A 24457-nucleotide genomic window follows, 5' to 3' on the forward strand; every position below is an offset into this window, starting at 1 on the left:
ATTATTATCATATTAAGCATATATAAAGTATTCAATATTCAATAGAATGTGGACATATTTCATGTCATTTGTATTTCTCTTTTTTGACAATATTATAGGGAAAATGCTTATTTCCAAGGCCTTCTAAAACTTCCACATAAAATTTAAGAATGATTCACGTTTTAAAGTTGCCAAATCCTGTCAATTCCTTCTGTAAAAACCTCTCTTTCTCCTCTTTCTTTTTTGTTCTTATGCCTTTAGATAACATTTTCGGAATATGCCATTCACAGTGCCTGAAGTCTTGCTAAAATCCTTCACTATTTCTCATTTTCCATTTAAAAAATTCCATCTATCCTTTTGCCTCTAACTCACTCTTGGGAATCCTAGGCAAACTGGTTGATGTGTTGTTTCCAAACACGAAGATTTTACTTCTTGACTTTTTGCTTGTCATTCTATATTTCTATGCTGTTTCTCTTTCATTATGGCCTATCAGGGATTACCTGCTTCTTCCCCTCAATTCTTTAGTGATTACTGTGTATATACATCACTAATGTGTTGTTAATATGCCTTGAAACTCAAATCATGTATTCCTATAGTATATTTCCTGCTGCATGAAATTAACTGTAACTATTTATAATACATTTTTATTTTCTTAATAGGCTGAGCCTAGTACCATGGCGACAACATGAAATATGTAGCATGAATTCACTAAATATTTATTTTATGAAATAATGAGTTATACTGAATAATATTCAGAAAGTTTGAGTTGGCTTTTAGGGACAGGAGTTACTGTTTTCACAGCTTTCTGAAAGAGCATAATATCAACAAAATTACAGCTCTGTACATTAAAATAGAAATTTTATTTAAAAAATGCTACTCCTTCATTATTGCTATGTACTGAGTTGTGTCTCCCCCAGATTTGTATGTTAAGGCTTAACATCAATGTGATGGTGGTATTTGGAAATGTAGCCTTTGGAAGGTAATTAGATTTAGATGAGGCCATCGTGTGGGCATCTCATGACAGGATTGGGGGATTAATGCCATTATAAAACTGGTAGCACTCTCTCTCCTCTCTCCCTCTATCTCTGTCTCTCCTTTCTCCTTGCTTTCTCTCTCTGTCATTTAAGGTCACAGCAAGAAGACAACTGTTTGCAAGTCAGGAAGCTAGTCTTCCATCAAAAACCAAATTAGCAAGGCACCTTGATCTTAGACTTCACAGCCTCCAGAACTGTGAGAAATAAATTTCTGTTATTTAAATCACCTACTCTATGGTAATTTTTATTTTTATTTTTGAGACAGGGTCTTGCTTTGTCACCCAGAATGGGCTGCAGTGGTGCAATCACATCTCACTGCAGTCTTGAACTCCTGGTCTCAAACAGCTGGGACAACAGATGCATACCACCACATTTGCTAAATTTTTAAAATTTTTTTTGTAGAGATGAGGACTTGCTATGTTGCTCAGGCTGGTCTTGAAATCCTGGTCTCAAGTGATCCTCCTGCCTTAGGTTCCCAAAGTGCTGAAATTACAGCCATGAGCCAATGCGCCCAGCCTTATGGTATGTTTTTATAGCAGTCCAAGGGAAGACTAATATAGTTATTAACAGAAAGTTTTAATTATTTATTTTACAAAAGATTTCTAATGTTTCTACACAAACACTTGATGAACTTAAAGAAAACATTCTGTATGTAGCTAATCCAGCTTAGAAATGATTGGGCAAGCATTATTGGTGATTCTGGAAATGATTAATATAAAATATTGCTTCACCATTATTTCACTTTTTCTTTCAAATGTAAAGGAATTGGGTCATAAATAAACATGATCATTCCTATGTGCTTTTCAAACTTTCAGGAATATTTAAGTTTTCTTCTAAATCAATTCTAAAGTAACAGATCAGAAAACAATTTCATATAGTTTTGACATATGTAAAAAATAGACTGCAGCTACTTGATTAGAAGACCTACCTATATTCTTACCCCTGAATGAGTTTGCTTCTTCCCAAGTGACAAGATAAACTCCAGGGATTTCCTGATCCTATTGGGTAATGACTATTCAGTACTATCAGAAGGTGAGATTACATCATTGATTACATGGTTTTCAAGTTTAGATCAGGGTCAGCACATTTTTTTCTGTAAAGGGCTAGACAGAAAAAGTTTTTGGCTTTGTGACTTATAGGGTGTTTCTGCCACAATTACTCAACTTTGCCTTGTATTATGAAAGCAGCCATAGGCAATACACAAAGAAATGGCTGTGACTATGTTCCAACAAAACTTTAATTATGGAAAAACATAATTAAAGCGGGTTTTGGCTCACAGACCATAGTTTACAGACTCCTGATGCAAATTGTTTGATAAAAGCAATGCAATAAACGTTTCTATCTTTGGAATCAAAGAAGGGCAAAGCAGGCTATCTTATTTAGATTCACATGACTCTACGTAAATAAGAATGTAAGGACATAATAATTTAAAGTTAATTGCATTTGAGTTAAATTCTTTAAATTAAAAGAAATGCTTAATAAGGTTGCAAATTTGTAGAGAAAAAAGAAATCCATGAATGGTAAAATATAATCACTTTCACTCCTATATACAATGCACTATAAATCTTAGAGACCTCAGCTTTTCCTGTGGCTTCAGCAAATTCCTCAAGGGATACATTACCCACATTCTCACCCGCCTTCCTGAGTTCTCTCTGCAGTTACATTTCTACATTTCCAATGCATACTTGGACAGCTCCATTTGGCTAACCCTGCCATGGCCTCAAATACGAAATATATAGAATCCATTTTCAAAAATTAGCTCTACTTTGAGGCCCAAACATTTTCGCCAATATGACTATCCTTAAGCTAACAATGTTGGTGTTAAAGCATCACACTTTGGCTCTTATTTTTATCACTCCTTCTATTGTCTGCCACTAAGTCCTAAAAATATTTTCTTCTATCATATGTCCATTTATTTTGCCTGTTTCCACCCACTGTGGTTTCTATTACTTCAACCTTGCATTGCTAAACAGCATCCTAGCTGGCATCCAGACTCATGCATCTTATCTTTCTAATTTATTCCTTACACGCTGACAGATAAAACACTGCTTTCATCAGGTGCTTATTCATACCACTTATCGAACAAGGTCTAAAATACTGATCCTGACATTTATAGCCTTCCACAAAAAATCACCCCAGGCTCCAGCTCATGTCTTTACAGCTTCAATCTACTCACTTTTCTGTGAATACATTTAGTGTTTTTGTTTTTCTTACCTCAAACACTGAGCTTAGAATTGGTCTTATTTTGTATTCTTTTCTTCCTTCTTTTACTATTACAGTACAAGTCAAGCCCAGCTTATCCTTTAAGTCTTTCCTCAGCTCCTCAGCTTCAAATGATTGGTTCTGCAGTTTTAGTCTTTAACTCCTACTTGTTGGGTTATAGTACCAGAGATCTCATATCCCTAACAAACATAAGCTGGCTAGTTTGGATATCTTCAGCCTTTCCTGACTCTCACATTTTTTTCCACACAGACTTCTAAACACAATCACAGCTGAATGAGTAATTGGATTTAGCAAGTCTGATGTACTAGAGAAGACAGGGAGTACTTTCCTTTAGTCTTTGCTGACTGATTTAATCTTTACTACACAATTACGTTAGTTGTGAACAAATAGTACAAGTTTTTTTTTATAGACTCTGACCGTGCAAGGACAAAGATGAGAACAGCAAGAATTTGACAGGTTAAAAATGCAGAGTTCTGAAAACAGCCATGACTATCAAAGGCAAAAAATGTTGCCATCCCATCATTTGCAAAAGATACATATACACCCTTAATTCTCCTCATTTCATGTTTCTCTAGAAATATAGGCTCTAAGAAGACAAAAAATCCTTCATCTATTCAGGCGACAAAGAAAAAGATTGTCTTCTTATGGAAGTTAAAGGGGTTCTTTTGAGTATATTTACATAGAAATCATTTTTAATAATACTTTCTCTTCCTGAATATCCTGAAAGAGGGATAAGATCATTGAGATATAGTAAGCAGTCTGACAAGTATGCCAAGATCAGAAAGCATTATTTAGGTACAGGCAGAGAAAGAGGCACCCGTAGTTGGGAACCAAGAAAGGAACAGTCAGAAAGGCTGGAGAAAGTAGCACCAAGGAAACCAAAGTTCCATTTTCACAGAGGGAGTGTGTGACGGTATTAGACATGGCAAGGCAGTCACCGAGGCTGAAGAATGAACAGAGGCTTTCAGAACCTGGAAATGAAAAAGTCACTGGTAATCACAGAAAGAACAGTTTTTGTACAGATTGTGTTCCAAATAACAAAAGCCCATGTTGATTTTTGTTGCTTGTAGGCCTCCTATGACATATGCAGACATTCATAGGGGTTATGAACTAACAGGAAGGGAAAAGAAATTAGCATTTAATGAAGTCAGGGTGCGTCAAATGCTGTAAGGCTTTTGTGTTCTTAACCTTAAAGAGAAGAAATGAATTATCCAAGGTTGTGTAGTTTCTAAGTAATGGAGTCTGGAACTGAAGCTGTTTCCACATATGTGCTGCTTCTAATGTATCTTGTATTTCCTCCAGTGCTGTCTTTTAAAAATATGTCTTTCATCTGTTGTCCTAATTTTATTTCACACTTTGATGTCTGCATATTATTTGTGCATAGATATAGAATATAAAAATTGAAATAATCCTAAACAATCATTTGACCAAAATCCCACTTTTTTTTCCCATCAAAATAAGCTGAGTGAGGCTCAGAAGAGTGAAGGGATGACCGAGACTCGCACTGTATTTATGAAAGAACTGGTGCTAAAACTGTTTCCTGATTCCCAAACTTATGATCATTGCCATCACAAACCCCTGTACAGGACCCAAATGTGCACAAATGTATGCTTAGGGGAATTAGCAAGACATAACCAGAAGATCTTGTTTTACTCAATTTCTCAAAGAATGATTTGAAATGAGAAGAATGACTTTTAAGTTTATGTACCTGAGTTTCTCTGACAAGGGAGCCAGACTTCTTTCTTACCCAAAATTGATGGTGGAAACACACAATGAGAATTATGCAAAAAAATCCTACAAAAATCACTCAGTAGTTAAGATTATTTGTAAACTAAATTTTTTGTTTCAAATGAAGCCTTCTACAATGAAGAGTATAAAAATAGAGGAATTTGTCTTACAAAGTAGAAGTTTTTCTCAAAATAGAAAAATAACCAGTTTTCACTGTAAAGAAAATGGAGTCCCAGATCAAGTCAGCAGAAACGAATTCTGTTCTATATGTTCAAAATTCTGTATCGTCAAGAAATACAAAACCACAAATGTGGCAGCAAAATATGTTTTTATAAACTAAAAAAATTGATTTCATATTCAGCTACATATTAAGCTATATTTTAAGTAGATAGCAGGAACTACATGCTAAAAATCAATATGAGTAACAACAATCATGTACTGAATTTGCTGCACATATAAACAACATGTGCCAAAGCTTGGGACTTACATAAACCCTATAATATCTAGTAAATAATTACAGAAAGCATGAAACCTCCCCACCACTCATTTCTGCAGTATTCCCTGTTATTTACTTGTATAGACAGATTGCAGTTCATATATTACAGATTTTGAGTACATAAATGTGTCATTTAAAAGTCAGTATTGAATATGAACAAATTGTGGATGGCAAGACAATGTTAGGAATGTCAGTGCTGGGAACTTCTGGGAAAGCTAACCAATTATATTGCATTATATACACACATATATAATACATATAGACAAATAAGTAAGAATCCTATTGACCATCTGGGTTGCAAGCAGTTATGGAATTCCTTGATCGAAAACATACAAAAGCATCAGTATACCATCTATGTCATAACCAAAAGCTTGGACTGATTTTCTTTCAGATATGAATGAAGGGAAAAATTCCAGAGTTATAAGTGAATACCAAAGAGCAAAGGACACAACTATAAAAACACAAGTTTCTGTGTTCTGGTGTTATGAAGGCTGAGCTACAGCAGATTCATACCTGCTCTGCTTTTGTTTGCTAAGCAGGAAGTCAAAAGGATAAACACATCAGTTACACTAGTGATGTTGGAGAAGTGAGCGGTGGAATGGGATCTCCCACCTCTTGCCTGTCGTCCAGGCCCACAGCCTTCCTGTGCTCCAGGGCTGTCCTGTTGCACACTCCATGGAACCAATTGGCATCTGCGCCATTTGTGAGTCTTCCACCTACAAGAAAAGAATAGAAGCCCAATGGAGGGGAAGAAAAACACCAGGAAAATCACAGAGATACGGCATCATGGAAATGTGACTTTGAGTAACGTGAACAGAAAGTTACTCAACAATGTTCAGTCCTGTCTAAATTTAATTTAGATCTCCATCAAGACATTATAAGAAGCCACATTAAATATAATAGTATTTTCTATGGCAATGAAGATGAGCATACATCGTTGTCAAGTTCTATAGGACTCTACAGAGAACATGTAGCCTTTTTACTGATTGGTTCTAAGAGATGTAACAGCTAGCACTGGAAGTGATGCCTTCCAATTCAATAAAACATGTTTGCTTCTGTGCATGTTATGAAGCCACAATCAAATACAGTCATTTGTATAGTGCCTTTTTGGTTAGCATTGTAGAAGTAACCCAACAACTGCAATTACAATACACTTGACAAAAACAAATCCAAAAATAAATAAGTTTGGGCCAATAGTTCATTTTCATGGCACAAACATACAATTATAACATTTATCATCTCCGAATTAAAGAACAATGTATTAAGATGGCAAATTTGCTGTCAATTTCATTTTAAATTATTATTTCGAGACTATACTTTCCACTAACTGATGTCATAATATGTCATCTGCTATCAGGGTTGCAATTATATACTACATCGAGTTTCAATTATGTACTTTCTGTCTTAATGGTGAGGAGGCCAAATTTCTCTAATAAATTATCAAGATGATACATAGCTACAATGACTGTAATTTTATTTGAGGGGATCACAAATGAACAGAATAGACATCTCACTAGCATCATTGAGATAGAGATGTCATTACCTGAGCCAGAATGCCAGTATTTTGTGAGAAGAAACAGATGTTCTTTGGAACCAGGGGAGAAATGCTTAGGCTATTAAATAATTGCATATGTGTTTCATAATTATCAATACCTTTTCTGCATTTCTTTTCTTTCTTTCTCTTTTCTTTTTTGAGTTGAAGTCTCACTCTGTGGCCCAGGCTGGAGTTCAGTGGCAAGATCATGGCTCACCACAGACTCAACCTCCTGGGCTCAGGAGATCCTCCCACCTCAGTCTTCTGAGTAGCTGGGACCACAAGCATGCACCACCATGCCTGGTTAATTATTTGATTTTTTGCGATGAAGTCCTGCTATGTTGCCTAGGCTGGGTTTGATATCCTGGGCTCAAGCTATTCCTTCACTTAGCCTCCCAAAGTGCTGGGATTACAGGCAAGAGTCACTGCACCCAGCCTGCATTTCTTATAGTTTATATCAACATAAGACATTTCCCCAATCGACATGAGCTAACACCACAGCTTAGAAATTTACACAAACATTTGTCTCCTTGGAGATGAGATCAGCAGCAGAACAGCTCTCCTGAAAAGGCCAGAAACGGCAGCCACGGCCATAAACATCCCTAACTTCACCAAGCCTGTGGCAGAAAGTGTTGATTTTCTTTGCTCATTCTCTGAAAGAACGTGGACTTGCAATGTTCGCTTGGACATTGTTCATGGTGCTTTTCTCCAACCCCATTACCTGTAGCTCTGGCACACTATAGGGGCCTCGCAGGCTTTCTCTTCGTAGAGGGGGTCCATGCAGTCCCGGCCTCCATTGGCAGGCAGCTGGATGATGACCCGATGCCGAGACTGCTTCCTGACTCCAGAGTCCCCTGCAACGAGGCAGCTTGTTAACCCCTGTGCTTTGCCCTGATAAAAGAGTTTCCAAATGCCAGTCTGTGAAGGAATTGCCTTGCCTCCAGCGACATGCGTTTTGACATTGCTGAATGAAAGGTTTCATCTAGTCTAATCATTCATTCGATTCTCCCAAAACCACTTATATCGGAAACTCAATCAATTCATGCCTAAAATTAGAGAAAATGTAAGGAATGGAGAAAATAGTTCTACTGTCAACTAGCCTTCTCAACGTGAAGTTACAAAATAATTGCTCTTTTGTATATTTCTTTCCCTTGAGGAATATGACGGAACTAATTAATTTATTTTCTTCCACCTTAAATTTATTTTCATGCTATTCTGCCTACCCCTGCTTACCACATGAGACTCATATACATGTAATGAATCTTCTTTAGGGGAATATATTCAGTGCTATAATGTGAACTTTTATTCCTTTGTTATTCATTTAATTTGAAATGCATAACTTGTAAATTATTCCAGTCATTTATTATTCATGTTTAACAGTCTAAGATCTTCAATTCAGGTCACATTCTAAATATCAGGGCTCGAATGTTGAAAGTGGTTTCTTAGAGGTAGACATTTCAGAGAAACAGTCAAAACAGCAATCATTACTGTAAGTAAACAACCCCAAAGGATATTAAAAAATAGAAAAAACTTAAGATTACCTTCAATAAAGACATTAGTTTGACAGTATTAGTGATAAAAGCATGTTCAAGTTTTTTAGTATTAAAAGCAGATAGTGTATAAAACTTGTCAATTTTAATACAATATATTTCAACTGATATTAAATACACCTTAAGGAACAAGGTTTTACTTACAGAAGAATTCCGTAAAGAATTATGTTAACAGAGTTCCCCTGATGCATTTACATTCTTTCTCAAGATTCTTAAATCTTTGATACATAGACTACAGAACTGGAAAAATTTTGAAGGGTTAGCAGCTCCTAACAAAGTTGAATCAGAAATAAAAATGGGGCTATGCTTTTCTTTAAGTTCTGTCTTGTCTCCCCCAATCTGGGGGAGGTAGACTCCCTCCCTCTCCTTTCAGTCTACTTTCTAAATAAACCATTTTTCCTAATAAAAGAAAGAAAAACGAAATCTTTTTAAAGATACCGAGGGAATGAAAAAAATATGATTTGGCGATTAGAATTTTCTCGTAATGGAACGTCCTTTTTCATGAAGTCAGGGGATACCTCAACATGACCTGGGCACAATTCAGAGCCATGTTGACAGAGGATTGCTGTACTAGATGGTGTGGGGGAGGATTAGCTTAGAGATTCCTAAGTGTCTGACTTCATAGGAGAGTCTCCGACAATAGATTTCGGGACCTATACCCAAAACTATTAAATCAGAATTTTGGGAACTGGGTTTGGGAATCTGACTTTTAAAAAGTTTGCCAGATGATTGGGAGGAAAAGTCAGAGTTGATATCTATCGAAAAATATGACCTTGTAAGGCCCCTCCCAATGTAAGATTCTGAGTCCACATATGACTTTTCAGGACTATACCCATTGTGGGGGGTAACCTGTACTATTAATGAATGTGTAACTATTTTAATAACTAGAATACTACAAGTAATAAAGTAGGGACTTGGGGGCTGAAAGTAATTGAGCAGCAGAGAATTAAAGTATTTAAAAATATTGTCATGAACTTTTAATTGTGGCAATAGTAGCTTGAATGCCAGCTGCAGCTTTTGCATATGAAATCTGATTTATCTAGGGAAGATCTAAGAAATGTCAGTAGGATTTTTAATAAATTGCTAATGCAGTCTCCATCTATTATACTGTCCAAATGACCCCTATTTTAAGGGTTGGGTGATGAATGCCTCTAACAACTCAGAGCTAGGAAAATTTTTGTTCCCCTTGACAATCTGTTAAGAACCCATGTGTTTCTTTCTTTCTTTTTTTTTGCTTTGGTCACCAGAATCTCAGTACTAATTTTCTTCTCAATTTCAGGAGCTTACTTTAACTTTGAACTTCTAGAACTATAATTTTCCTCTTCCCTTCCCTTCACCCTCCCCCAGGCAATCCCTGGCTCTGTCCTTCTTTTAATATTTTTAAAATTTTTTAAAAATGATTTTTCCTTTTGTTTTATGTTTATGATCTGGCTTTAATCTTTTTTTTTTAAAGTATGTGACCTACATAGCTGTTTTTTTGTTTAACAGGGAAAATAATACAAATGGGTCTTAGTTTCCCAGGTGGTCAAAATTCTTAGAGGCAATTACTCTCCAGCCTGCAGACAGAAAACAGACATGGGCATTGAGTCCAAGGGATCTGGGGACTGTAGGGGACAATGAGCTCAGCATCAGTGGCACCTCACAGATGGAAGTTCCTCATCATTAACTGTCTAGATGGCACCTGGTGCATAGCCAGGGCTGTTCCAGTTTGAGAAGTAGCAATGCTAGTGTTTCAATTCCATTTTGTTTGACTTGAAAGAAAAAATGTCCCTTGAAGTACAATTCTGAAACATTCTTCTAGTATCTTCTCATCCCAAACTCCACACATTTGTATCAGATACATAAGATTATGATGCTGCTTTTCACTTCCTTTATGGACTCCACAGTAGCAAATGCATTTATTTCACATCTTCTCAACTGGATTATTAGTTAGCATCTTCTAGTTCTTTCTATCTCTTCCCTAACAGTAGTAAGTGCATGGGTACTAAGTTTGTTCCTTAAGGGTTAATAAAAATATGCTATCATTTTTTTCATTGACCATAATAAGCTTGGGAAAAATAAAGGCACCCACTGGTGGTGCTTATGCTTGAAAATACCCATATAGGATAGGAATAGAAAAAAAGGATTGCACAGCCAGAAAATAATTATATACTGATGGGGTGCATAGATACAGAGGGTACGTAATCTCTCACACATTTATAACATTTTTTCAGATATCTTAAGGTATTCAAAATATATTTTATAAAGAAATTACTTGATGAAAGGATTTAAATGGCAGGTACAATCAATTCATTAAGCAGAAATGGATGGCACTTTGGTAGAGCACAATGATGAGAAATTGAAAGGGACATGTTTCATGCAAGAATCAGAATGTAGAGGCAGTTTTCAGGTCTTTGGGGGGTAATTCTAGTGTACTAGATTCAGAACATGAGGGTAGCATAGACGTTTCTGCAATATCCCTTCTAACTCTCAAGGCAATAAGTGCAGTGAGGAAAAAAAAAGGAGCAAACAGAATTTGAGCAACCAAATATATTATTTGATCATAAGTACCGAGTTTTAAAACTCAGAATTACAAACAATTTATGTGCATAAAATTATTTCTACTTCTTAAAATCCCCTTTGTATAAATGTATGACAATTTAAAAAATGTTAACAAGCTCACTGGTCTGAGGGTTAAATTGCATTGTACTCAGTACTGATCTTTACCAGCATTGATTTTTCAAGGCATATCTTGAATAACATTTCAAATAACTCTTTTAGTTCTTCCTGGAACCCTAAGCTATTCTGTTTCATTTTCTGCAGCAATATAGTGTAATTTTGTCTCCTTAAAGTGATTTTAAAAAGAAGGGCCACATTTTAATAAGCTCAGTACCCTCATACAATTTAGACTTTACCTGCAGAATTAAATTGAGAAGAACCTACATTTGAATTAATTTTCTGTTGCTATTACCTCTCCTTGAACATTCAACTTTGTTTAGCATTTTTAAGTTGAATAAGTTGGTATAATTTCAACGAAACTTGAATTATTTCTGTTTCTTACCAAACATTAAAAAAACTAATCTCATGCCATTGTTTGATTTTTCTAACAATAAAAGGCTAGCTTTCTGTAACAGCTCTGTCTCCTTATTCTCAGTACAGTAGTCTATAGACAAAACAGGGAGGGCTTCTTTGGTGGCACAAAGCATGTTGGTACTGTTATCTAATAACAACCCCTTCTCTTACTTCCCAGTCTTTTTAAAAAAATTTCCTTAATACACAATTATAGCTATTCTTTTAAAATCTGAGTGTCTAGCTTTAGGATTTTTGAAAACTGTTTATTCTAGGAGACTTGAAATAAAGCTGCCAAATAAAACAGGCAGGGCTGACCTCCTATTTTGGTTGACATGACCTGTTTTCAGCAAAACGAGGCCCCATCTCTCAGAGAGCTTCTTACTTCCAAGAAAGCTCTTTGCTGAATTGACATTTTTGCACGACTTGGCTATCACATCCCAGGAGCTCCAGGAGAAAACAGTCTCCCAGTGGCATCACGCATTTTCACTTACAGTAGTTTTCTACCTTCCCCCAAGAGACCAATCCAACTAAACCCATTATACCTCATATGTCTGTCATTCACCACAAGAAATGAGTTCTCCATGGCCCCAGGTCTCCCATCAACACCTGGACCCAAGATACTACCTACCTGTATAATCCGGTCCCATTTCTCATTCCTCTCCATCCTCCTATCCTCTCACAACTGCACCCACTGGAACACATAGTTTTTCATTTTCAATCTCTTCTTGGAAACTTCCCTTCACATTCTTTACTAGTGGAAGCTCGCTCCACCTAGCTATTTCAGTTTTTTCTCCTCCCTCTATCTTACAAAATCTCTAACTCCTTTAGGCTGCTATTGTCAACATTACCATCAGCTACCTATCTGTAATACTCATCTAGAAATCCTTCTTCAGAACACCCTCCTCTGTCATCTTTCTCTTCCTATCTCTGTCATAAGCTTAGGTGGCTTTGATAACCATATGGTTAATCCTTCCATGACAATGGATTTTGAATTATTGTACCGTCTCTTGTCCAATGGTCTTTTCTTATAAATTGAACCAATTACCCAACTCTTCTGTTAATCCCTTGATGCTATTATCATCAGTAAATGTGTATGCTCATCTTCATACATTTTAGTACCTGACCATTTCTCCTGACCTTCCATTTTATCTACCTTAGATTTATCTTACCAAAGATGAGGGCTGTAGTCATCAAACTCTCTTGAGGCTGCCATGCACTTTCCTCATCATGCTTCACTATCTAGCATTCTCTTCATGATCTCATTTTACTAGCATAGAAGATCAAGTATAAAAGTATCAAGAATAAAATCTGCAAATGTACTAATTCTATGAGATTAATAATAACATTTTAAACTGAATTAATTGCCACTTATTAAAAATTACCTTCTTATAGGTCAAATGATAATGTGCAAAAAAGTACAATTCTATTGCCAGTCATGACCAAACCAAAGGATATCGTGTGTTATTTAGTTTTTAAGAAAATGAAAATAAAAACAGAAAAAAATCCGGATAAAAAATGTCAGAAAATGACATTGCATAGTAAGTTTATGTCATTAATTTTTGAAGTTAAGGCTTATCATTCCTTCTTTTTTTTTTTTTTTGACAAATGCTATTTAAATGCCTTACATGGCTTTTAAAATAAATATTTTCTATTATTTTTCAGTTTGTGCATTAATTTTATTTGATATTTCAAGTGTATTCAATAGAAAAAGCATAAGAAGGAACTCATGTTTCAACCACACATGAAATAACAGATATTAGGGTAGATGTTTTGTAAAATAATCCATTGGATTAATTTTATTTGATATTTCAAGTGTATTCAATAGAAAAAGCATAAGAAGGAACTCATGTTTCAACCACACCTGAAATGACAGATAATCAGGGTAGATGTTTTGTAAAATAATCCATTGTTGGGATACTTGACAGCAGCAGCAGCAAGTAGGGTGAGTCTGGATCTGTTCCATCCTCCACCCACAGTAATCTACGGGGCATCTGACCCATGCTGACAGCAATTCTATCAGCCTGTGCTCAGAGCAGAGGGGAGGGGCTGCAAAGCAGAGCTGGAAAAAAGTTGTAGTTGGAGGAATGGCCTCAGAGGGAGTTTTTTTGTTTGTTTGTTTATTTTGTGTCTTGGTTTTTTCGTTTTTCCCCCCTTCTCTCTTTCTGTTTTTGAGTGCATTTTCATACTTGCTTTGCCTCTGTTACTTTAATGCTGTTTTTTTTTTTTTGTTTTTTTAGAATTCCTGTTTGTGTATGGGTATTTTTGAGAGAGAGTACACCAATAGGAGGTTTTTGTCAGTTTGTGTGTTGTATGATTGTCTGTATGTTTTTGTTTTTTAATCTTTTCTGTCTTTGTTTCTCTGCTCATTTGTTAGTTGGTATGCTTGCCTGTTTTCTCTCTTCTTCTTCTCTCTCTTCACTTTTCTCTTGTCTTCCCCCTTCCTTTTTCCATTCTTTTCCTTTTTCTTACCTCGTTTTGTTTTCAAGGGCAAACATATACCCCCACTGTATGGCCAGATTGTAAGGCAGTGGGACGTGGGTTCCAGGGGGCCGCATACCTGTCAGTGGATACTGGATCTGCAGATAGGTTCTGAATCACAGTTACCCCCTCAATTAAAACTCAAAACTGCAAAATGTACAGTGTCCCCAACCCCACTCCAGCTTCAAAATTGAACAAAGCCAGAGTATCCACATAAGGAAGAATAGGAGATCAAGCAAACAGAAGTAAAAGCTAACCCCCATCACTGAACAACAGAATTAAAGAAGAGGTTAAAAAAAAAGTGGGGGGAAAATCTACACAAATGAAGATAAGTCAAAGGAATAATATGGGTCACACACAGACCCCTGGAAGGTCAACCACTGAGAATACAGACTTTGGAATGTAAACAATGAAGAGCCCCCATAATGACTGATCTCAAACCACAGACCTTGATAGTAAGATATTAATAGAGAGAATAAATAGAAATGAGGAGAGACAAGAGGAGAATGAAGGAGTTGACAACTGAGATAACAGCAATAAAGAGCACACTGAATGAAATAAACAACAAACTGATAAGTATGTAAAGCAGAATTAACCATGCAGAAGAAAGAATCTCAGAGCTTGAGGACCAAAATATGGAACCAACTCAAATTGTTGAAAACATAGAAAAGAAACTTAAAAAGACAGAACAAAACCTCCAAGAGATGAGTGATTATTTCAAGAGGAAGAATCTAAGATTGATTGGAATCCCTGAGGCAGGTAGAGAGACAGAGACCACCCTGGAACAAACATTCCATGAAATTATCCAAGAAAACTTTCCTCATCTCATCAGTGATGTAACCATTCAAACACGAGATTCAGAGAACCTCTATAAGACAGCAAATGAGAAGACCAACTCCTAGACAGATAGTAATTTGCCTACACAAAGTAGGTATAAAAGAAAAAATACTAAAGGAAGCAAGAGAGAAAGGTCAGGCTACCTACTGGGGAAGACCAATTAGAATAGCAGCAGACTTATTTACAGAAACACTTTAGGCTAGGAGAGGTTGGAGCCCAATCTTCAAAGTTCTCAAAGATAAACAATTTAAACCAAGAATTACCTTCCAAGCTAAGTTAAGCTTCATCAGTGATGGAGAATTAATATCCTTCCCAGACATTCAATCCCTAAGAATTTATGCTGCCTCCAGAACAGCTCTACAAGGAACACTTAAAAAAGTATTAAACACAGAAAAAAAGGAAAAAGAGAACAACACCATCCTTCACAAGAATGTGGGAAAAAGATTGAAAACACACATGAATCAACCCTAAAATCAAAAGAAAGACAACAAACAAGCAAATAGTAGCAACAACAACAAACTCTATGAGAACCTTGTGTCAGCAATAAACTCTCACATCTCAATAATTAGTCTGAATGTGGATGGCCTAAATGCACCACTGAAAGACATAGAATGGCAAAATGGATAAAATATCATGAGGCAGCAATATATTGTTTCCAAAAGACTCATCTCACCACAAAGGATACTCACAAACTCAAAGTAACAAAATTTTCAGGTGAACGGAAAACAAAAGAAAGCAAGAGTTGTGATATTAATATCAGACAAATACCCTTTAAACTATCAAAAATTTAAAAATATATGGAAAGTCACCACATAATGATAAAAGGTTCAATTCATCAACAAGAAATATCCATCCTAAACATATATGCACCCAACACAGGAGCACCAACTTTCATAAAGCAACTTCTAAGTAAACCAAAAAAAGATATTGACTCTAACGCTATCAAAGCTGAGGACTTAAATACCACACTAACACTAAACAGATCATCAAGAAAAAATCAACAAGGAGATCTGGAATCTCAACATGACGCTTGACCAAATGGACTTAATTAATAGCTACAGAACACTCCACCCAACAACCTCGGAATATATATTCTACTCATCACCACATGGAATGTACTTTAAGATCAACCACATCCTCAGCCATAAATCAAGTATAAACAAATTTCATAGGATTCAAATCCTGCCATGTACCTTCTCAGACCACAGTGGAATAAAAATAAATATCAACACCAACAAAGTTTACCCCAAACCCACAAAGACATGGGCATTAAATAGCACGATGCTAAACAACTCCTGGGTCAGCATGGAAATCAAAACAGAGATTAAAAGATACCTGAAAACAAATGAAAATGAAGAAACATTTTACCAAAATCTCTGGGATGCCACAAAAACAGTAGTAAGAGGGGAATTCATAACTTTATGAACACACATGAATAAAATGGAAAGATCGCAAGTTAACATAACCTAACAAATCACCTAAGGAAGCTGGAAAAGCAGCATAAAACCCTAACTTCAGCAGAAGAATCCAGTTCACCAAAATAAAAGCCCAAATTTGGGACCGAGATACAAAAATATAATACAAAAAAATCAGTGAAACAAATAGCTGGTTCTTTGAAAGGATAAACAGGATTGGTGGACTCCTAGATAGACTGACTAGCAAAAAGAGAGAAAAAGCCCAAATAAATATTAGAAATGCAATTAGAAATGCAAAAGATCAAGTCACAACTGACTCTGAAGAAATACACAAGATTGTTAGAGACTGTGTACACTTGTATGGAAACAATCTTGAAAACCTAAAAGAAATGGAGGACTTTCTGACATCATGCAACTTCCCCAGGTTGAAACAAGAAGAAATCAAGACACTAATAGACCAATACCAATTCAGGAAATTGACTATATCATAAGAAAAATAAATAAATAAATAAAAGCCCTGGACCAGATGTCTTTCCAGCAGAATTCTACAAAACATATAAGGAGGAGTTGATACCAATCCTGTTGAAAGTATCCCAGGCAATTGAGAAAGCTGGAACTCTCCCCAAATCATTTTATGAAGCTAACATCACATGGATACCCAAACCAGGTAAAAATCCAACAAAGAAAGAGAACTACAGGCCAATATCCTTGATGAACATAGATGCTAGAATTCTCAACAAGATCCAGGTCAAACAGTGCATCTCAAAAATCATCCACCACAACCAAGTAGGCTTCATCCTTGGGATGCAGGGCTGGTTCTATATTCGCAAGACCATAAGTGTAATTAAATACAACAACAGATGTGAAAACAAATACCACATGATTACTTCATTAGATGCAGAAAAGATTTGATAAAAGCCAGCACCCATTCTTGATAAAAACTTGAACATCTCGGCTTAGATGGAACATACTTCAAAAGAGTAAGAGCCATCTATGAGAAACCCATAGCCAGTATACTGTTAAACAGACAGAAGTTGGAACCATTTCCCCTGAAAATTGGAACAAAACAAGGATGCCCACTTGCATCCCTCCTTTCAACACAGTTTTGGAAGTCCTAGATAGACCAATCTGACAAGAGAAGGAGATCAGGGGTGTCCAAAGAGGAAAAGAGTAAGTCAACTTATCCCTCTTTGCAGACTACATGATTCTATACCTCAAAAACCCAAGAGAATCTGTCAAGTACCTCCTTGCACTGATAAAGGATTGGTAAAGTCTCAGGGTCTAAAATAAATGTTCAAAAGGCAGCCACATTTCTATACAACAACAATAAACAGAAACCCAAATAAAAAGCACAATCCCATTCACAATAGTCACATAAAAAATGAAATATCTTAACATCTTCCTAACCAGAGATGTGAAAGATCTTTACAATGAAAATCACAAAACACTACTCAAATAAATAAAAAATGACAGAAACAAATGGAAAACTATTCCATGCTCATGGATTGGAAGAATCAACATTGTTAAGATGTCCATTCTACCCAAGGCAATCTACAATTTAATTCAATATCCATTAAATTACCGGCAGCATTCTTCTCAGACCTGGAAAAGACAATACAGCAATTCATGTGGAAAAGTAATTGACCACGAATAGTAAAAACAATTATCTGTAAAAAACAAACAAACAAAAAAACCCAAAAAACACACACATACAAAAACCAAAATGGGAGGTGTCACACTCCCAGACTTTAAACTTCATTATAAAGTTACAATAATCAAAACATCTTGATATTGGTGCAAGAACAGGCATATACACCAATGAAACAGGATAGAGATTCCAGAAGCAGAACTTCAATTTCTCAACCAACTCATCTTTGACAAAGCCTCCACTACCAACCACTGGGGAGAAGAGAACCTATTCAGTAAATAGTGCTGGGAAAACTGGCTGAACAAATGCAGAAGATTAAAACAAGACCCCTACCTATCACCATACACAAAATATCAACTCTAAATAGATCAAAGACCTAAACATAAAACCTCAAACTATAAGAACCTTAGAAAATGCTGGAGACACCCTTATGGAAATTGGAACTGGCAACCAATTACTGATCAAAACCCCAAGGGCCCATGCCATAAGAGATAAGATAGACAAGTGGGACCTTATTAAACTGACAAGCTTCTGCAAAGTCAAAGAAACCATCAAGAGAGCAGAGAGACAGTCCACAGACTGGGAAAAAATATTTCCCAACTGTATATCTGACAAAAGACTAACATCTAGGGTCTACAAGGAACTCAAATGTGCCCAAAAGAAAAAAAAAAACAAAACAGTCCCATTACAAAGTGGGCAAAAGATATGAATAGACACTTCTCAAAAGGAGACAAATGAGCAGCCAACAGATTCATGAAAAAAATGCTCAGCCTCACTAGTCATCAAAGAAATGCAAATTAAAACCACACTGAGATACCACCTAACTTCAGTCAAGATGGCCATCATCAATAACACAAAAAACAACAGATGCTGTAGAGGATATGGCAAAAAGTGAACACTTCTACACTGTTGATGGGAGTGTAAACTAGTACAACCTCTATGGAAAACAGTGGGGCGATTCCTAAAAGATCTAAAACTTGACCTCCCATATGACCCTGCAATCTTCTTAGTGGAAATATATTTGGAGGAACTCAAATCACTCTATGAAAAACATACCTACACACACATGTTTATTGCAGCATTGCTCACAATGCAAAAACATGAAACCAACTGTGCTGCCCATCGAAAAAGGACTGGTTAAAAAATGGTGGTACATATACATGATGGAATATTACTCAGCCATAAAGAAGGACAAAATTATGAACTTCACAGAAACTTAGAGGGACTTAGAGGCTACACTACTGAGTGATCTATCACAGAACAAAGAACTGAGTATCACATGTTCTCACTCATAAGCATACCTTGAGCAGTTATCGTAATACTATAAGAAAAAGGATTGGCAACTTGGCGAGAGCTCATCTGTACAATAAATAAATAAAAAAATTAGCTGGGCATGGTAGCACATGCCTGAAGTTCTGGCTACTTGGAAAGCTGAGGCAGAAGGATCACTGCAGCCCAGCAGGTTGAAGCTGTGGTGGCCGGGAGCAGGGCCAGTCTGGGTGACAGAGTGAGACTCCAACTCAAAAAAAAAAAAAAAAAGAAAACAGAAAAGGATTGATAGTAGCAGGAAATTGCCAGGGGCAGGGTGGGGGGCAGATACAGGATTGGCAGTAGTGGGAATCTGCCAGGGGGTGGGGGAGCACACTGCATAAACAGGGCACCAGCATAATGAACATTTGTATGCCCAACTCTGAATTGTACCCCCCATCTTTAAAATTAAAAAATTTAAAAATATAAATAGGGACTTCTGGCAAGATGGCAACGGGGCAGTTTGGTTTGTGAGACCCTCCGCAAAAGAGAACACACATAAAGACTCTAGCCCTCCCCCGGGGGTCGGCAGCTCCCATTGTAGACAGCCTGCTCTCCATGCCTGCTGACACCTCAACCACCTTAGACTTCTCAGCCCTGCCTCGGCTGGTTGCTGATGCCGCTGCAGCAGCTGTCGCCCCTCCCATGCCTGAGGCAACCCATGGCTCTGGACCCTGAAGCCTCTACAAACAGGCTCTGCTGAAACTGTCGCTGCTGCTGCCACTGCCACACCCTACCCATCACCCGGAGCCAGGCTCGTGAAGCTGTTTCCATATACTGTGATGCGGCGGCTGCCACTGCCACTATCATTGCCTGCTCCCTCCCGCCCTGGGGGACCTCCGACTTCTGCCTGCCCTGCTTGCTTGCCTGGCAGTTTCCAGCTGCTGCAGAGAAAGATCAACTGAAGGGGTGAGCCCAGCACCACCTGCTGAGGATTCAAGGTAACACCATCAAAATGGGAAGGAGAGAAGTTAAATAGACACAGGCCAGATCTCTGTAGTCGAATTTGGCAGACAGCCCAGGTCTAAGCCACCCTCCACAGCAGGCCAGGGGCAACTGACCCTAACTGTGAACAAATCTACCAGCCTGCAAAGACAGCAAGAAATCAGAGCTGAAACGACACTGGACTTAAAGGAAAAGTCTCAGAGTGTGCTTGGTTCCCCATTTTAAATTTTTTAAAATGCTTTGTCTGTTTGTCTTATCCATCTTATTTTCTCTCTCTTATTACTCTTATTAATAATGTTTACATACTTGCTTTGGTTCTGTTAGTTTACTGACTTTATTCTATTCTTTTTTTCCCCTCTGTAGACCCATCTTTGTATAGAGGAATAGCACACCAATAAGGAGGTTGGATAGCTTGCATGCTTGCATGTTTGCAAGTTTTATTTTTTTTTATATGGGTGTTGGATAGTTTGTAGTTGTTATTGCTTTTCTTTTTACTTGTTTTGGTCTTTGTGTCTCTTTTCATTTGTTAGTTGGTATGTTTGTCAGTTTTCCCTCTTACTCCTCTCTCTCTCTACCTCCCTCTTCCCCCCACTCCCTGTTCCATTCTTTCCCCCTTTTTAACCTCATTTTGCTTTCAGGGAGTAAACCTATAACCCCATTGCATGGACAGAGCCCAAGGCAGTGGGAAGTGAGATTATCCATATACCTGTTGGCAGATTCTGGGATCTGCAGGTAGATTTTGAATCACAGCTCCCACCTTAATTAAATCTCAAAACTGCAAAAAAGGAGCACCCCGACTTACAGTTCAACTCCAGAATTTAACAAAGCAAGAGAATATATATAAGGAAGAATAGGAGATTGAACAAACAGAAGTAAAAGAAACCCCTCCACCCCTGGATAACAGAATTAAAGAAGATGGGGAAGGGGAGAGAAGGAAAAAGTAGGGAGGAAAAATCTGCACAAATGAAGAAAAACCAAAAGAAGAATATAGGTCTCACACAGAACCCTGGGAGTTCAGACACTGAGAAAACAAACTTCGGAACACAAACAATGAAGAGCCCCCAGAATGACTGGTCACATGCAACAAATCCAGACATCGAGACATTAATAGAGACAATTTAAAAAATTGAGGAGAGACAAGAGGAACACAGGAAGGAGCTGATGACAGAAATAACAGCAGTAAAGAATACTGTGATGTAAATAAATAACAAAGTAATAAGCATGGAAAGCAGAATTAGCCAAGCAGAAGAAAGAATCTCAGAGCTTGAAGACCAAAATACAGAACTAACCAAAACTGTCAAAAACATAGAAAAGAAGTTTAAAAAGACAGAACAAAACCTTCAAGAGATGAATGATTACTTCAAGAGACCGAACCTAAGAGTAATTGGCCCTCCTAAGGCAGAAAGAGAGATGGAGACCACACTGGAACAAACTTTCCATGAAATCATTCAAGAAAACTTTCCTTATCTCATCAGTGATGCAAAAATTCAAACACAAGAGATTCAGAGAACCCCTGCAAGACAACAGATGAGAAGACCAACTTGCAGACACATAATAATTCACCTAAACAAAGTAGGTACAAAAGAAAAAAAAATCCTAAAAGCAGCAAGAGAAAAAGGTCAGACTACCTACCAGGGAAGACCAATTAGAATAGCAGCAGATTTATTTTCAGGAACTCTTCAGGTTAGGAGAGCTTGGAGCCCAATCTTCAAAGTTCTCAAAGATAAATAATTTCAACCAAGAATAACCTACCCACCCAAGCTAAGCTTCATCAGTGAGGGAGAATTAAAATCTTTCCCCAGACATCCAATTCCTAAGAACCTATGCAGCCTCCAGACCACAAGAAATACTTAAGAAAGTATTAAACACAGAAGAAAAGGAGAAAAGTATGACAACATACTACACAAGTATACAGGGAAAAGATGGAAAACACACACGAATCAACCCCAAAACCAAAGGAAAGACAACAAATAATAAGGGACAACAACAACTCTATAAAAATCTCATGACAGGGAAAACCCACCACATTTCAATAATTAACCTGAATGTGAATGGACTAAATGCACCACTGAAAAGACACAGAATGGTGGACTGGATAAGAAATCATGACCCCATTATCTGCTGTATCCAGGAAACTCATCTCATACAAGGGATGCACACAGACTCAAAGTTAAAGGATGTAAAATGAGTTTCCAGGCCAGTGGATCACAAAAGAAAGTAGGAGTTGCAATCTTAATTCAGACAAAATAACCTTTAAGCTATCAAAAATTTAAAAAGATACAAAAGGACACTACATAATGATAAAAGGTTCAATTCATTAACAAGAACTATCTATCCTAAACATATATGCACCCAACTCAGGAGCAACAGCATTTATAAAACAACTACTAAATAAAGTGAAAAAAGATATTGACTCTAACACTATTATAGCAGGGGACAACTCTAGATAGATCATTGAGGCAAAAATCAACAAGGAGATCCAGAACCTAAACTTCACATTTGACTAGATGGACTTAGTTGATACCTAAGGATTATTCCACCCAACAACCACCGAGTATACATTCTACTCATCACCACATGGAAGATACTCCAAGATTGATCACATTCTTGGCCATAAATCAAGCATACACAAATTCCACAAAATTGAAATCTTGCCATGCACATTCTCAGACCACAGTGGAATAAAAATAAACATTAAAACCAACATTTTCCCAAAGCCCACAAAGACATGGACACTAAACACCATGATGCTGAACATGGACTGGGTCAACACTGAAATCAAAAAAGAAATTGAAAGATTCCTGGAAACAAATGAAAATGAAGAAACACCTTACCAAAACCTCTGGGATGCCATGAAATCACTTTTAAGAGGGGAATTCATATCTCTACAAGCACACATCAAGAAAATGGAAAGATCACAAGTGGAGAGCCTAACAAATCACCTAAAGAAGCTAGAAAGAGAAGACCACCAAAACCCCAACTTTAGCAGAAGAATCAAAAATCACAAAAATAAGAGCCCAAATACAGGTCATAAAGGACAAAAATATCATAGAAAACATCAAACAAACAAAAAGTTGGTTCTTTGAAAGAATTAACAATATTGATGGGCCCCTATCCAGAATGACCACGAAAAAGAGAGAAAAAGCCCAAATAAACACAATCAGAAATACAAAAGATCAAATCACAACTGACCCCAAAGAAATACAAAAGATTATCAGAGATTATTGTGTACACCTATATGGAAACAAACTTGATAACCTAAATAAAACAGAGGACTTTCTGACATACAACCTGGACTGGATGGCTTTCCAGCAGAATTCTACAAAACATACAAGGAGGAGCTGACACCAATCGTATCAAAAGTACTCCAGGCAATTGAGAAAGATGTAATTCTCCCCAAATCATTTTAAGAAGCTAACATTACACTGATACCCAAACCAGGTAAAGATCCAACAAAGAAAGAGAACTACAGGCCAATATCCCTTATGAACATAGATGAAAAAATCCTCAACAAGATTCTAGCAAATCGGATCCAAAAACACACCTCAAAAATCATCCACCATGACCAAGTAGGCTTCATCCCCAGGATCCAGGGCTGGTTCAACATTCGCAAAATCATAAATGTCATTAAATACATCAACAGATGTAAAAGCAAGAGCCTCATGATTATCTAATTAGATGTAGAAAAAGTTTTTGATAAAATCCAGCATCCCTTCTTGATAAAAAACCTCAAACATCTAGGTATAGAAGGAACATACTTCAAAATAGTAAGTGCAATCTATGACAAACCCACAGCTAGGATATTGCTAAATGGTCAGAAAATAGAATCATTTCCCCTGAAAACTAAGATAAGACAAGGTTGTCCACTCTCACCCCTCTTGTTCAATATGTCTTGGAAGTCCTAGCTCAGGCAATTAGACAAGAGACGGGAATCAGAGGTATACAAATAAGAAAAGAGAAAGTCAAGTTATCCCTCTTTGCTGATGATATGATCCTATACCTTGAAAATTAAAGAGAATCTGTCAAAACCCTACTTGCACTGATAAAGGACTTTGGGAAGGTCTTAGGTTACAAAATAAATGTGCAAAAGACAGTTGCATTTTTCTACACCAACAACAAGCAGGCAGAGACTCAAATAAAAAGCACAATCCCATTCACAATAGCCACCAAAAAAGTGAAATACCTCAGCATCTTCCTAACCAGAGAAGTGAAAGACCTTTACAATGAGAAC

At 37.0% G+C, this 24457-nt stretch overlaps 1 protein-coding gene across 1 annotated transcript in view; it reads right to left on the bottom strand.

Annotated features, from left to right (window-relative positions):
• Window positions 1–24457, bottom strand: part of THSD7A (thrombospondin type 1 domain containing 7A) — a gene marked incomplete at its 3' end in the record, with an annotated part of 198809 nt that overhangs the window by 8605 nt on the left and 165747 nt on the right. The window contains exons 10-11 of the mRNA XM_008072891.2: window positions 7716–7848; window positions 6073–6176 (exon numbers count right to left, since the gene is read on the bottom strand). Of these exons, the coding sequence (XP_008071082.2) occupies window positions 6073–6176; window positions 7716–7848 (237 nt within the window). The remainder of the gene's footprint in view (window positions 1–6072; window positions 6177–7715; window positions 7849–24457) is intronic.

The sequence above is a fragment of the Carlito syrichta genome, unplaced genomic scaffold (genome assembly GCF_000164805.1).
Source record: "Carlito syrichta isolate Samal-C Ts95f unplaced genomic scaffold, Tarsius_syrichta-2.0.1 Scaffold315494, whole genome shotgun sequence".
NCBI classification, from domain to species: domain Eukaryota; kingdom Metazoa; phylum Chordata; class Mammalia; order Primates; family Tarsiidae; genus Carlito; species Carlito syrichta.